The sequence below is a fragment of the Lactuca saligna genome, chromosome 2 (assembly GCF_052625555.1).
Source record: "Lactuca saligna cultivar CGN05327 chromosome 2, ASM5262555v1, whole genome shotgun sequence".
In the NCBI taxonomy this organism is placed as follows: Eukaryota; Viridiplantae; Streptophyta; class Magnoliopsida; order Asterales; family Asteraceae; genus Lactuca; species Lactuca saligna.
Window position 1 is genome coordinate 114,890,498 of NC_136418.1, and position 14,483 is coordinate 114,904,980.

The window sequence follows — 14,483 nt, forward strand, 5'->3', positions numbered from 1 at the left end:
GTTGTCCATGATTTCAACATAAATTTGTTATTTGATCACAAATTATGTAAGGATAATAAGATTGAATTTCTCTTTAATAAACATAAATGTATTGTAAGAACCTAAAATTTAGAGAGATTTGACTATTAGTCAAATATAAACCAAAATGGAAAAATGGTCATTTATAAGAATATATAGATTTATGAAGTTGTGACTTCATGAAAACGACCAAGATAAGTTTAAGTCACTTAGAAGAGGTTATATGAGTAAGTTTACAAGAACAAATACATGAGAAAATACATTTTGTTCAAAAGGGTAAAATGGTACATTTGATGCTTTTAGGGGGAAATTTGTGTCCTAATATATTAAGAACCGTATTAAGTCAATGATAAATGACTTAACAAAGTTGTAGAGTATGTTACCACCTTCATGTGGATATAAAGATTATAAAAAATGGGTTAGAAACAAAGGATTTATGAATGTTAGAAGTTAGGACAAAAGTTATCCCCAAAGCCGGAATGGGATTGCAATGCATTTTGCTGATATTCAAGTACCACGACGTATAGAGAGATAGAGATTATGTGTATAGAGTATATAGTATATATAGATAATGTGTAAGTATAAAGTATAGAGACAGAATGAGTGTGAGTTACATGTAATGTTGACAATTAACAGTCCAAGGTGATGGTGGAGAGTGGTAGTTAAACTGATGAGCTTAATTATCTTAATAGCAAATCTTCAGGTAATCACATGAAAAAGTCTAATAATACTCGACGTTTTGTTTCAAAGTTTATTTGGCATAACAGATTTGGTCATCATGTTGATAAGGCCTTAAATTTGTTAAATGATAAATTGAATTTTCACAATGATCAATATCGCCGTTGTGATGTTTGTCATAAGGCTAAACAAACAAGGGGATCGTTTCCTACCACTCAACATAATACAAAAATGGCGGGTGATCTTATTCATTTAGATGTGTGGGGCCCTTATAGAGTTACTACTACAGAGGGCTTCAAATTTTTATTGAGTATTATTGATGCTTTTACTAGGACAACATGGATCTATATTCTAAAATCCAAGGAAGAAGGTTTGACTGTTTTATAATGTCTTTTAACATTTTGAAAAATCAATTTTAGCCCAATATCAAGACCATAAGGTCTGATAATCGAGTTGGATTTTTGAATAATAAAGCGAAAATGTTTTATGAAAAAATGGTGTTTTACATAAAGTTGCATGTGTTCATACTCCACAATAGATGGTATTGTGCAGAGAAAACATAGGCACATCCTTAATGTGGCAAGATATTTAATCTTTCAATCTAGAATTTTGATAAAATATTGGAGTGATGTTGTTCTCACTATTGTTTTTCTAATCAATCGAACTTTTTCCTCTATTTTAAATTGTAAAGATCATTATGAACTCATTTATAATAAAAGCCATAGTTTAGATAATCTCAGAGTGTTTGGATGTTTTTGTTTTTCAACTAAAATTAATGTAAATGATAAGTTTTTCAGAAAGAGCTGAGAAATGTATTTTTTTGGAAATCCCTTAGAAAAGAAAGGTTATAAAATGTTGAGTCTTAACTCAAATTCTTTTTTTTTCTAGGAATGAATAGAGTCTGTTGTTCCTTTTAAAATGAAGCATTCTTCATGGATTGGTAATTCTCATGATGTTTCTTTATCTTTGGACCTTTTTTCCTATGATGACTCAATAACATCTGGGTTCATTAATGATGACTTGGGAATAAGAGACTTGAGATTAGTCCATCAGTCTAGTGATACTAATGCAACCCAAGATCAAGGTAAAGTAGATATTACTCAATTAGAAATAGTCCCAAATCTTGAGTAGGCATTTGTTCCCATAATTGATAGGAATGGTCCTATTACTACTAATTTTACTGAGGAAATAAATCAAGAAAGTTCCAAACCTCTTAGCACTCACTCTCTTGGTCTCACACATTCTAAAAGAGATACCCATCCTCTTTTTAGGTTTAATGATTGGATAATAGAAAGGAAATATAAATATGGTATTGAAAAGTTTGTTAATTATTCATGTTTAAACAATTAGAATAAATGTTTTCTTACAAATCTTAATAAAACTAGTGAACATTGGTCTTATGATGAGGCTTTTCTCAACCCTTAATGGGTAAAAGCCACGAATCTGTAAATAGAGGCTCTTTATAGTAATAAAACATGGGAAATAATAGAATTACCTAAAAATAGAAAACCTATTGGGCGTCGTTTGGTATATAAGATAAAGTATAAATCTAGTGCTGAAATTGAAAGTTACAAAGATCAATTAGCTGCTAAAGGTTATGATTAGAGAGAAGGGATAGATTATGAGGAGACTTTTCTCGGTTGAAAAAATTGTTACAATTCGTATTGTTATTACTTTAGCTATATGCCATAGTTGGAATTTATATAAGTTTGATATTAGCAATGCTTTTCTATATGTTAGTCCTGAAGTGGATTTATACATGACATTATCTCAAGGCTACCATACTAAATGGGACACTAGGATTTGTAAGTTGATAAAATCATTGTATCGTCTAAAACAAGCTCCACAAAAATGGAATGAGAAGTTATGTTCATTTCTGTTAAGTTTTGGTTTTAAGAAAAGTTATAATGACTATTCTATGTTTGTTAAAAATGTTGGAAGCTCTGCAATCATCTTGTTTGTGTATGTTGATGATATTATACTTATAGGAAATAATGAATTTGAAATTTCAAGGGTTAAAATATTTCTTAAGTCATAATTTTTAATTAAAGACTTAGGGAAGTTGAAATATTTTCTTGGTATTGAGGTTATTGATATCCAAGGAAGTGTTTGTCTTTCTCAAAGAAAATATTGTATGGAACTTCTACATGATTTTGGTATGCTGGGTTCTAAACTAGTAAGAACACCAGTTGAAGCTAATTTGGTTGTTAATAGAGAATGTGATGATGTTGATGACAGTTTTCTTGAAAATATAATTGGGTTTCAAAAATTGATTGGGAGACTGATTGATCTTACTATTGCTAGACTTCGCATTTTTTATTCAATTCAAGTTCTCGGTAAGTTTATGTATAAACCAAGGGAAAGTCATTTATATATTGCAATGAGGTTATTAAGGTTTTTAAAAAATAGTCCATGTAAGGGAGTTTGAATGTTAAAAAAGTGATTCTCTTGTGTTTAAAGGTTTTTCTGATACAGACTATGCTAAGTGCTTGTTTACCAGAAAATCTATAAGTGATTATTTGGTCTTTTTTTTTTGGTAGTTCACTTGTATCTTGGAAAACCAAAAGCTAGAAACAATTTCATGGAAAACCAAAAACTAGAAACAATTTCCAAGTCATCTATTAAATCGAAGTATTGAGAACTTGGGTCTTTAACATGTGTGTAATGCCCCGTTCTAAAAGTAATTATTTATGGATTCCCGAGATCAAGAGTAAGGGAGTTTTGGTCTTTTATGGGCAATAGGTTTCATTCGAGAAGGTTTCGGACCGGGGTGTGTTGCTAGAAGCGTAGGGCTTCTCGCCACCTTTTTGTGGATATAAAGTTCGTCAGAAACGGACTTAGAATAAAGGAGTTATGACACTTTGAAGATATTGACATTTATGGCACTTAATGGGAAAAGTTGACGAGGAAAGGCCATGCATGCATTTGGGACACGCGTGGGTACGCCTAACGTAGGCTAGGTTACGCCTAACGTAATAGAGTGAAAGATCGCAGGTACAAGGACGCGTACGCCAAGCGTATGCTCAGAGTCATAAAACCCTAATTTTAGGGCAAGCTACTATTTAAAGAATATAAGGGATTAACCCTAGCCTCCGTATCTATTCCCTTATCCTCAGAAAAACCCTAGATAGCCGTTCCCATCTCCATTGTTGGGTGTGTTTGGCCTTGTGGAGCTTAGTTTGGCAAAGAAAAGCTTAGAAGAAGAAAGAAGAGGTTGGCAACGAAGGAAACTTGGTGGATGGAGCTTGTAGATCCGAGATAGCATCACCCTTTGCAACCACTTGAAGGTATAAAGCTTCTTGCTTGACATCTATTTTGTGTAGATCTAAGTGTGGTGAAGTTTTGACACCATTTCTTGTCCCAAAACCCCATTATGATGCATGATGTGTTTTGGTTAAGATAAGCTGTCCTTTCAGACCATAAGAGAGGTATTGGGTGAGAAAAATGAGATCCCAATGGCTTTGGTTGTCCCATGTATGAAGTAGGAAGGTCTTAATGGGTTAAGACCTTGAGTTAAGAGCTTTATGGACGTCTAAAAGAATAAAGATTGAGACTTTATAAGTCCTAGGCCCTTTTGTCATTGGATCTGGCATATGGGCTTAGGTGTTTAAGCCATTAAGCATGTGGAATGATTTTTGTTCAGACGCGCGTACGCCCAACGTAAATTGTGGAACACCCAGCGTATTTGTCATTTTGCCTTTACGCTTAGCGTACATGGGGGGTACGCCCCGCGTAATCTGTCTGTATGTATCATGGGTTTTTGGGCCATGGTTTGGGGCATGTTTGGGTATTTGGGCCTTAGTGGGCCCTCAGAAATCATATTATATGGGTCGAGGAATATAATTTGGGCTTAGGGTGAGGCCCATTAAGGGATTGGTCCCAATTTAGAAAATTGGGCCATTAGTGGGTCATTAGTGGTTGAGAAGCTTTTATAGTGTTGGGCTTTCCATGTTGTGGTTTTGGACCTTAGTCATAGACCATATTGGGTTAAGGGTAAAATGGTCAATTTACCCTTAGAAGGATATTGCTTTGGGGCTAAGTGTTTTTGTGGCATTGATAGTTCGAGGCGCTAGAGGAGTTGTGGTGCGAGGATTGTCAGATAGCAATCAGCAGGGTACCAGCAGTGTCTCAGCAGTTCAAGGTGAGTTATCCTCACTATACCAAGGGTCTAAGGCACCAAGGCCGGCCCTTTGAATTGTTATTTGAGTAATTGATGTTGTGATATGTTAGTATGATATTCTGCTAGAATGGACGATTATATGCTAGTATGGTTGGTTAGATTGGCTTCCTGGTAGACTGGATGTGGTTATGCTTAGTGACCTGTAGCTGGTCAGACTGTCTGTGTGCTAGTAAGAGATTACCTGTGATATGTGTGCATGTTTGAATAGATGTAGAGGGTATTCCATCCTGGAAGGATGATAGGGTCCTAGTATGTCGTTTCAGTAGACTATTATGTGCTTATTTGATAGATGCACATGTTTGCTAGTATTTGGGCATTCCAACCCGATGGTTGTGGGCCAGGAGTATTCCATCCCGGTAGGATGATTGGACTCGTAGTATGTTGACATTTCAACCCGATGGTTGTGGACCTGGGGTATTCCATCCCGAGGGATGATGGACCCATAGTAGTTATTGTATGTATAAGTGTGGGAATTCCAACCCGATGGTTGTGGGCCGAGAGTATTCCATTCCGAGGATGATTGGATTCGTAGTATGTTGACATTCTAACCCGATGGTTGAGGGCCTGGGGTATTCCAACCCGACGGTTGATTGGACCCATAGTATGCTGTTTATTGATGTATGTGTATGGTTATGTGTGTATGGGTATTTTTGGGTGCATCAGGTGATCGTGACAAGACAAAGGCGTAATCGTACCGCTCCTCATATTTCATGATTTTGTGATGTGGTTCTGGGGATACTCTGATGTTCAAAACTGTTTTGAAAACAAGTTTTATTAACTTAATGATTTTTGGAATGGATTAAAATGTTTTAAATTGGTTGGAAATTTTTGATCGTTACAATGTGAAATTATACGTGTGTTAAATGTTTTATTTGATTTGTATATTAAAATTCATGAGTATTTTTTTGTGATATTGAGTCATGGCATTAAATCCTATTATTCATGACAAAGGCAACATTTTGAAATTGATGTCCACTTTATTAAGGATAAAATTTCAAAAGGGATTATAAATCTTGCTTTAGTTGACTCTTAATAACTTGGATTAGTTGACTCTTTTTCTGGTAAGTTGTTTTAATTTGTTTCTTTGAGTGGGGGTATTGGAAATATTAGGTAATATTTGTCAAACTAACAAATTGTCTGGTTTGTAAGGTTCTATTATTATTATTATTATTATTATTATTATTATTATTATTATGCATGGTTTAGGTTTTAAATGTTGGAGTTGATTGGGTTAGCATGTGGGTTTTCAGGTTGCTTCTCAACCCGAAATATGTATGTTGGATGTGGTAGCTAGAGAGAGTTAGATGAGATATTTTGTTCATTCTCTCGTTTCTATCATTCCTCTCGTATTCTTCCTATGTGCCAGTAAGGGTTTCGTGTTTCGTATTTGAGAATCTCTTAGTTTATAGTTCAATACAAAAACCAAAAATAAAAGTATGCTCTTCTATAAGAAAAGTGTTGACTTAACGATAATAAAAGTGACATTATTTGCAACCGAATTCCCAAACATTAATTTTGCTCTTTCAAATTAGAAAAAATGTTTCCGTCGTCCTTTAAATAAGATTGTATGTTTACTGCTTAATGACAAATGATCTTTGTATATCCATTGTGATTGGTTTGGAACCAATGCACTGCCACTTATTTGCAGGGCCGGCCCAACTACATGGGCAAGTTGGGCTTAGGCTCAGGGCATCAAAAAAATGGGGGCATATTTTTTATCCAGCAAGTTATAATATATGTATATAATTTTGGCCCAAAAATTAAACCCAATTACTCCAATAGTCCAGCAAGTCAGCATTAGGGCATTCCGCCATTCCGATTCAGCGATCTTGACTCTTGAGCTTGAGCGCCAAGTGAATTAGCGCAATCGGGAGATGAGGAGTCGGTCGACCAACGTTCGAATGGATTCAACGTATTTGTTGTGTGAGCATCACCGATTCAGCCGATTTCTTATTCAATCTTCTTCTCAATTTCTTATTCAATCAATCAATCTTCTCTAAAACTTATAGCCTATACGTTCAATCGAGGAAACCAAGGGAAGTACGAACCAGTGAAAAAGGCAAGAAATCAAACACAGCCGTGAAGAAGGGAAGTACGAACCAGTGAAGAAGGCAAGAAATCAAACAGACAAACACAGCCGTGAGTTTTCTTCTGATTGCAATTTGCCAATTTCTATTCTTCATTCTGATAAACTCGAATTTTGGGTGAGTTTTCTTCAATTGACTGTGAGTCTATGAGTTTTCTTCAATCATTGTTTCTTTTTTCTTAATATGATTAATTGAATATTGTGATTTGTTGTTTGAGTTGCAGATTTGGAAATTGGAATTTTCAATTGTTTTCAAATAGAAAACGAAGTGAACACAGTTTCTGAATTCTCTTTTTAGTTCTCATTTTGTGCTCTTCAACTTATTAGGGTAAGTTTTCTATTTTTCTTCTAATGATTTTTTTTATTTCTGTATGAACCTCAACCACGGTTTCTGAATTATCTAAAGTTTTGTTTTTATTTCTGTGATGTGAATCAGGACTTGGGACTTGGGAGGCTGATTTTTGTTTATTTTGAAATCTTGAAAGGTATATATTTATTTCATTGTAGTGTTATTACTTATTAGTCAGTAGTTGTTGAAAATGGATTTGTATTTCTGATTGTATGTTTTAATTTTCAGATTATCGGCATCTTCAAAGTGGGAAATAAAAATGAAAACTTTGGCCAGGTTGTATCTTTCTTTGCTTAGCTTTTATAACTAGAATTATTGATTTTTTTTTCTTTGCTTAGCTTTTTTCTTTCCTGATTTTTAAATATGTTTCCCCGAAAACAACCATCGGGTGCTCAAAATAGAAAACGAAAAAGAAAAGAACAAGAAGAGGCTAATCAATTAAGAGAGTCTTTGAATAAATATTTTGTTAGAAATCAAAATTCCAATGATCCGGTTAATAATTTTAATGTTCCACCTAATACTTCCAATGATTCGGTTGATATTTCCAATGATTTTGAAAAAAATGATTTTTTTGATAAAGATAAACCAAGTGATTTTAATATTTTTGATCCTAGAGTATGGGATGATTTAGATTCAAAAATGAAAGATTTACTAATAGAAAAAGGGCCAAATAGAGAAGTTGATACCAACACAATTTTTCCAAAAGATTCACTTGGTAGACATTTTTCATTTGATTTTTTCATTCGGAAATTAAGAAATGGTGATTCTTTTGATAGAAAATGATTAGTGTATTCAAAAGAACTTGATAAAGTTTTTTGTTTTTGTTGTAAGTTGTTTAAAACTATTCGAACTAAAAGTAGTTTGGCAACCGAAGGAATTAAAGATTGGAAGCATCTTAGTGAAACATTAAAACAACATGAAAATAGTTCCGATCATATGGATAATTTAAGAACATGGAATGAAACGCGAATTAGGTTAAATAAAAACGAAACAATTGACAAAGAAATTCAAGAAATGATAAAAAAAAGATACCGAACATTGGAAACAAGTTATGGTTAGAATTATTTCTGTTGTAAAATGTTTAGCAAAAAATAACTTGGCTTTTCGTGGTACAAATGAAAAAATTTATGAAAACTCAAATGGCAATTTTTTTAAGTGTAATTGAATCAATTGCGGAGTGGGATCCGGTAATGAAAGAACATTTTCGAATGATTCAAGACAAAGAAACACATAATCATTATCTTAGTCATAAAATTCAAAATGAATTAATTGAAATGTTAGCATCCGAGGTAAAATGTGCAATTATAAAAAAAATCAAAAGGGCAAAATATTTTTCTATAATTCTTGATTGCACTCCGGATGCTAGTCACCAAGAACAAATGACTTTGATTATAAGATGTGTAGATTTGGAAAGTGTTCCATTAAAAGTTGAAGAGTTTTTTTTTAGAGTTTTTAATTGTAGAAGATACATCCGGTCTTGGTCTTTTTAATATTTTACAAGATGCCCTAAAATCTCTTGATTTGGATATTAATTATGTTCGTGGTCAAGGGTATGATAATGGGGCAAATATGAAAGGTAAACACCATGGTGTTCAAAAACGATTGCTTGATATAAATAATAGAGCTTTTTATATGCCTTGTGGATGTCATAGTTTAAATTTGGTTTTGTGTGATATGGCAAATTCTTGCCAAAAGGCAAAAACTTTTTTTGGTACATGTCAAACGCTTTATAATGTTTTTTCCAATTCAACCAAAAGATGGAGTGTTTTACTTGAGTTTGTTGATGATCTAACACTTAAATCATTATCAGCTACTCGTTGGGAAAGTCATATTGAATGTGTTAAAGCAATAAAAACACAATTTTATCAAATAAGAAAAGCTTTAAAAAAACTATCTATAATAAGTGATAATGGACAAGTGTGTAGAGATGCTGATTCACTGATAAATGGTGAATTTTCTAGTTTTGAATTTATTTTAAGTTTAGTTATATGGTATGATATTTTGTACAAAATTAATTTGGTAAGCAAAAAGTTACAATCCAAAGAAATGCTTCTTGATGTTGCTGTAAAAAATTTAGAAGGGTTAATTAATTATTTTGAAGAATATAGGGAAAGTGGGTTTGACTTTGCTATTAGTGAAGCAAAAGAAATAGCAAATAGTGTTAAAGTTAAACCCGAATTTCCTCAAAAACGCAATAAAAAAAGAAAACAACATTTTGATGAAATTCCAAATACCGAAAGAGAACACCAATCTTCTCAAGAAGCATTTAAAAGAGATTATTTTTTTATTCTTGTTGATATGGCTCTTGTTCAATTGAAAAGTAGATTTGAACAAATGCAATATTTTGAATCGATATTTGGTTTTTTGTTTGATGGTTCCAAATTAGTTTCTTTAGTTGATGATGAATTAAAGAAATGTTGTTTAAATCTTGAGTCCAATTTGAAAAATGGTGAAGATTATGATATTGATGGAGATGGTTTATTCATTGAGTTAAAACTTTTGCAGAAAATGTTGCCGAATGAAGCATACAAAAGTCGAAGTCCTTGGACATCTATTCAAATAATGGAGTATGCAAGAAGAATGGATATGTTCCCTAATGTGTTGGTTGCATATAAGATATTATTGACGGTGCCGGTTACGGTTGCTTCCGCGGAAAGAAGTTTTTCAAAATTGAAGCTTTTGAAATCGTATCTCCGAAGTACCATAACTCAAGAAAGATTGAACGGATTAGCAATTTTAAGTATTGAAAGTGATTTTCTAAAAAATATTGATTATTGTAAAATAAGAGATGTTTTCGCTTCAAAAAATGCGCGAAGACATCGTTTTAGGTGATTTTTGTATATTTTGGTTGTGTTATTTGTTTGATTATAAAAATTACTGCATTTTTTATATTAGAAATTACTATATTTGTTTGATTATACGTTTTTGTTATTGTACGTTACACATATAAGGGCATAATTTTTTTATCTCGTCCCAGGTAGTAAAAAACAATGGACCGGCCCTGCTTATTTGAAACATGTTTTGGTCAAGAATATATTAATTGGCTGCCACTTTGTGTATGTGAACAACAAAATATTTATAATTCTAATAAAAACAATATACTCATATTTTTTGAACTAAAACAAAAACATATTTTATTTTTAACTTAAAACGAAAATATAATATATTTTTTAACCTAAAGTTTTGTGTTCAATCAATTAATTGCCAGACCTGGCTCATAATGAAGAGAATATGGTATTTGAAGTTGACTATTGGATAAACATTTGACATATTGAAAAAGTTTAAGTAAAATATTTAGTAGAAAAAAAACATATTAGTATGATATTACATTAGACGCATAAAAAATAAGATTATATTTTTTACACACAATCATTTCCTGATGTTTCTTAATGTTGCAATTTGTTTGTATGTTTTTGTTTTTGTTTTTGTTTTTTACCTTGCATGCATCAATAACATGAACATGTTCACGAACACCATGAGTTGTAACCATATAATAAAGGTTGTTTGATTTCAAAGAGTCCGATTTTATGAAGGTGATTGGCTATAATAAAGGTTATTTGATTTCAAGAACCTCGACGTTGTGGGGGAGAGGTGGTGAATGTGGTATAAAACTTGACATTTCAATATACTAAAATACTTGACAACGGAAGGTATAAAGATTGACATTTCACTAAACTACACTACCCAACACCAAAGGGTATAAATCTTGGCTGCGAAATCATATATTAAAATTTCAATATACTAAAATACATGGCATCATACCCATCATAGGGTATAAAGCTTGACATTTCGGTATACTAAAATACCCAACACATAAGGATAAGTTGGTTGTAGAATCAAAGATTGAGATTTCAGTATGTTGAAATCACTAACATCAGAAGATATAAAGCTTGACATTCCAATATACTAAAATACACGACACCAGAGCATAATGTTTGACATTTCAATATATTGAAAAACCCGGCCAAATGGTATAAAGCTTGGCTACAGAATAATCGGTTGAGATTTCAATATACTAAAATAGACGACGTCGGAGAGCATATAGCTTGAAATACCAGACACCGGAGGGTATAATCAACCATTTTTATTGGGTCAATGATAAAAATAATCAAAAAATGTGGAAGGTATTATGAAAGATTATTTTTCAGTCTTTTTTCACATGAAAACTATATCATTGCGAAAAAATAATGACATCTCAGCATATGTTGAAATACCCGACGCTAGAGGTTATAAATCTTGACCGCAAAATTAGAGATTGAGATTTTGGTACATTGAAATACCCAACATCCGATAGAAACCTGAAATTTTAGTATACAGTGTAGGTCGGAATATTTGTTCGTGTTTGTATATGGTGTAGATCTGAAACTAAGTTTCCTTATAGGTCATAAACATATTATGAAGAAGGTATGATAATAGTTAGAGTGAAAAAAAAGAAACTAAGGTGCTGTTTGGTTCGCAGAATGTTGCTGAAGGAATTTGAATTGGAATTGGAAAAGGAATCTGTCAGGAATTTGAATCCAATTCCATGTGCTGTTTGGTTAGCAGGAAATGGAATTGGAATTAATTCCATATTTTGTTTGGTTCATAAGAAATAGAATTGGAATTCATGGAAAATAACATAATTGCCCTTTTGTCTATTACTATACCATTAAACTTATTTTTCATATTTCTTCAACAATTGAAACCCAAATATCAAGCAAAATCTTTAGCAACTTCCATTTCATGTTCAAGCTTCTTCTACATGCTATTTCTTTCATCTTTTCATGTCAATAAACAAAAGCATAATTGTGTTATCAATCTTTCTAAATTCAATAGCAAACTTATAACAAAAAGGAAGTTGAGATTTCACAAACCTTTTATGTTTTCACAAAAAGCAATTCACCAACTGTGAAATAAAAATGAGATTGACAAACATGATAAGAAATCGATTTTAACAATCATTCGGTTAACAAAAACTGACCGCAATCCATTCCAGTAACAAAGATTTTAAGAAATTGATGTTAACAAGTATTCAATAAAAAATAGCAATGGTTTTAAGAAACCATCAATTTTGACAGAATGTAGACAACAACAACGATTTTAACAAGCATTCAACTAATAGAAATTGGCAAACAGGAAGAGAAATCGATTTTTAGGAGATAAGGTTGAGATAAACAGGAAAAAAATCGATAAACAGGAAGATAAATCAATTTTTAGAAACCATCGATTTTGACAGTGATTTAAGAGCGTGAGAGATAGCGAGAGTGAGATCGAGGCAACAACAATTCACTTACCCGACGGAAGAATCGGAGTTGAGTCTGATTTTGACGAAACGCGGTTTGTCGACTGATTTTGACGAACAAGTTGTATACGTGAGATAGGGTTGTATGTGGGTATAATGGTAGTTGTAAACTTTCCTTGATAGTAAGGAATTCATTCCATCCTTTAGTTGAAGGAAAGTATTTTCCCTCTTTTGAAGAATGTTTTCTCATTTAGGATTCCTTTTTCCTCTTTAAAGTTGAACAAAATGTAGGAATTCGAGGGAATTGAAATCATTTTCCCTCGAATTCCATTCCATTCATGCCAACCAAACAGGCCCTAACATTCCGTTTTTTGCATTAGGTAACAAAAATATACAAAAAAAAAAAAAAAAAAATACTAAGATTGATATTTCAGGACACAAAATAACCTATCACTAGAGGATATTACACTATTTAAAATATATCAAAAAAATGTAATCTTTTCTTTTCAATACTACTATCATAGGTTAAAACACATTTTCTGATGCTCTTGCTATAATCGATTGATTGCACTATGTAGCCTTATTCTCTATATTAGCTAGGAAGATTATTTCATTTGTTCGCTTATGATTTTTTTTGGGTTCACCGATGACTTTTTTTCATGTGTCTATAACAAAGACATTTTCATCATTTGCTTGTCTAATTATAACATCTAACTTTAATTTCTAATTCTTTTTTTTTTTTTTTTTTTTTTTTTTTTTTTTTTTTTTTAACATTGTACTCTCAAAGTCCATTGGTTTAACAAAAAAAAAAACATTAATAAAAACATCATGCCAAAAGGGTTAATAAAAACATCAATGCAAGCTAAAAGGATTAATAAAACCAGAGTCAGGTCCCAAGGATATAAATATTTCAAATGTTCTGGAAAAATCAAAGAAAAATGATCATTATTAATTATTATTATAAGTTTTATTTTTAAATAAATTTATATATAATATATATTAAAAAAAAATAGACCCTATGTAACTACCTATTTTATCCCTTCAACTCCCCCATGATAAAAACATGAGATGGGGCAAATATTCTGCTGGACAGTTATTAATTTATTAATATCAAACTTTAAATGAATGATAGTTGTATTAAACAATTTGAATAGAAACTAAGTTTCCTTTTTCGCGTCATGTCACAAACAATTTGTAAAAAAAAAAATGATGCTATTTATCGAGAATAAAAGAACGTAAGTATAACACTAGTTTGATTGGTTTGGATGCAAAACTTGATTGTTTTAATACAAAAGTAAGTATATGATCTCTTTGTTTTTTATTGCATCATATGCGTTAGAGTTTACTCGATGGAAATTGATGGAGAGATTTATAAAGAGCTGCTCATAGTATTTTGAATAAGCGATTGTGAATCCGCGTGTATTAGGTAACCCAACATTTTATATATTCCATAAAAATTAAAATTCTTGTAGTTTGTCACTTTTCACATAGAAAACGACACCCCAAACAAATAGATAGTCAAACGTTTCTCATTCCCATCTTCATCGAGAACCAAATCTTGACTTCTTCATAAAAGTTTAATGGTTGTATAATATAGCTTTTAATTTATTTTATAGACTACTTTCAAAAATACCCCATGTGCTTCATCGAATATCGCAATTTTAGTCCATGTTTTTAATCTATATGAATATCGTCCCTATGTTTTTCAAAATTTGTACATATGGTCCATGACACTATAACAACAACAACATTACCCTAGTCTCATACAAATGAGGTGAAGGGGAGATAAGATGGCTAGCAACTCCCAACATAAGATTGAGAGATTGCTTTCATAGAAGACATTCAAGAAAAAAAATTAAAAATGTAAATACAAATAAATATAGAAAAAATTATAATTATGTATATAGTGACGTTATCCCTACATACAATCTATGTATAGAAACTGTTAGTT

At 32.0% G+C, this 14,483-nt stretch overlaps 1 protein-coding gene and 1 long non-coding RNA gene across 2 annotated transcripts; one reads left to right on the top strand and one right to left on the bottom strand.

Moving 5' to 3' along the window:
• Positions 1-7,674: 7,674 nt before the first annotated feature.
• On the top strand, positions 7,675-10,143 carry LOC145030000 (uncharacterized). The gene is made up of 2 exons (XM_078978442.1): positions 7,675-8,071; positions 8,774-10,143. Exons 1-2 carry the CDS (start codon positions 7,675-7,677, stop codon positions 10,141-10,143), a joined length of 1,767 nt encoding a protein of 588 aa, XP_078834568.1.
• Positions 10,144-11,014: 871 nt separating this feature from the next.
• LOC145029015 (uncharacterized) lies at positions 11,015-12,651 on the bottom strand. The gene is made up of 3 exons (XR_013676317.1): positions 12,585-12,651; positions 12,165-12,196; positions 11,015-12,068 (listed from the first exon to the last, which is right to left on the bottom strand). It is a non-coding gene; the product is annotated as an uncharacterized LOC145029015 (long non-coding RNA).
• Between the last annotated feature and the right edge of the window lie 1,832 nt (positions 12,652-14,483).

Coding starts and splice junctions, on each gene's coding strand:
- LOC145030000 (XM_078978442.1), top strand. CDS start 7,675: ATGTTTCCCCGAAAACAACCATCGGGTGCTCAAAATAGAAAACGAAAA. Junction 8,072..8,773: donor CATTCGGAAATTAAGAAATG/GTGATTCTTTTG, acceptor TTTTAATTGTAG/AAGATACATCCGGTCTTGGT.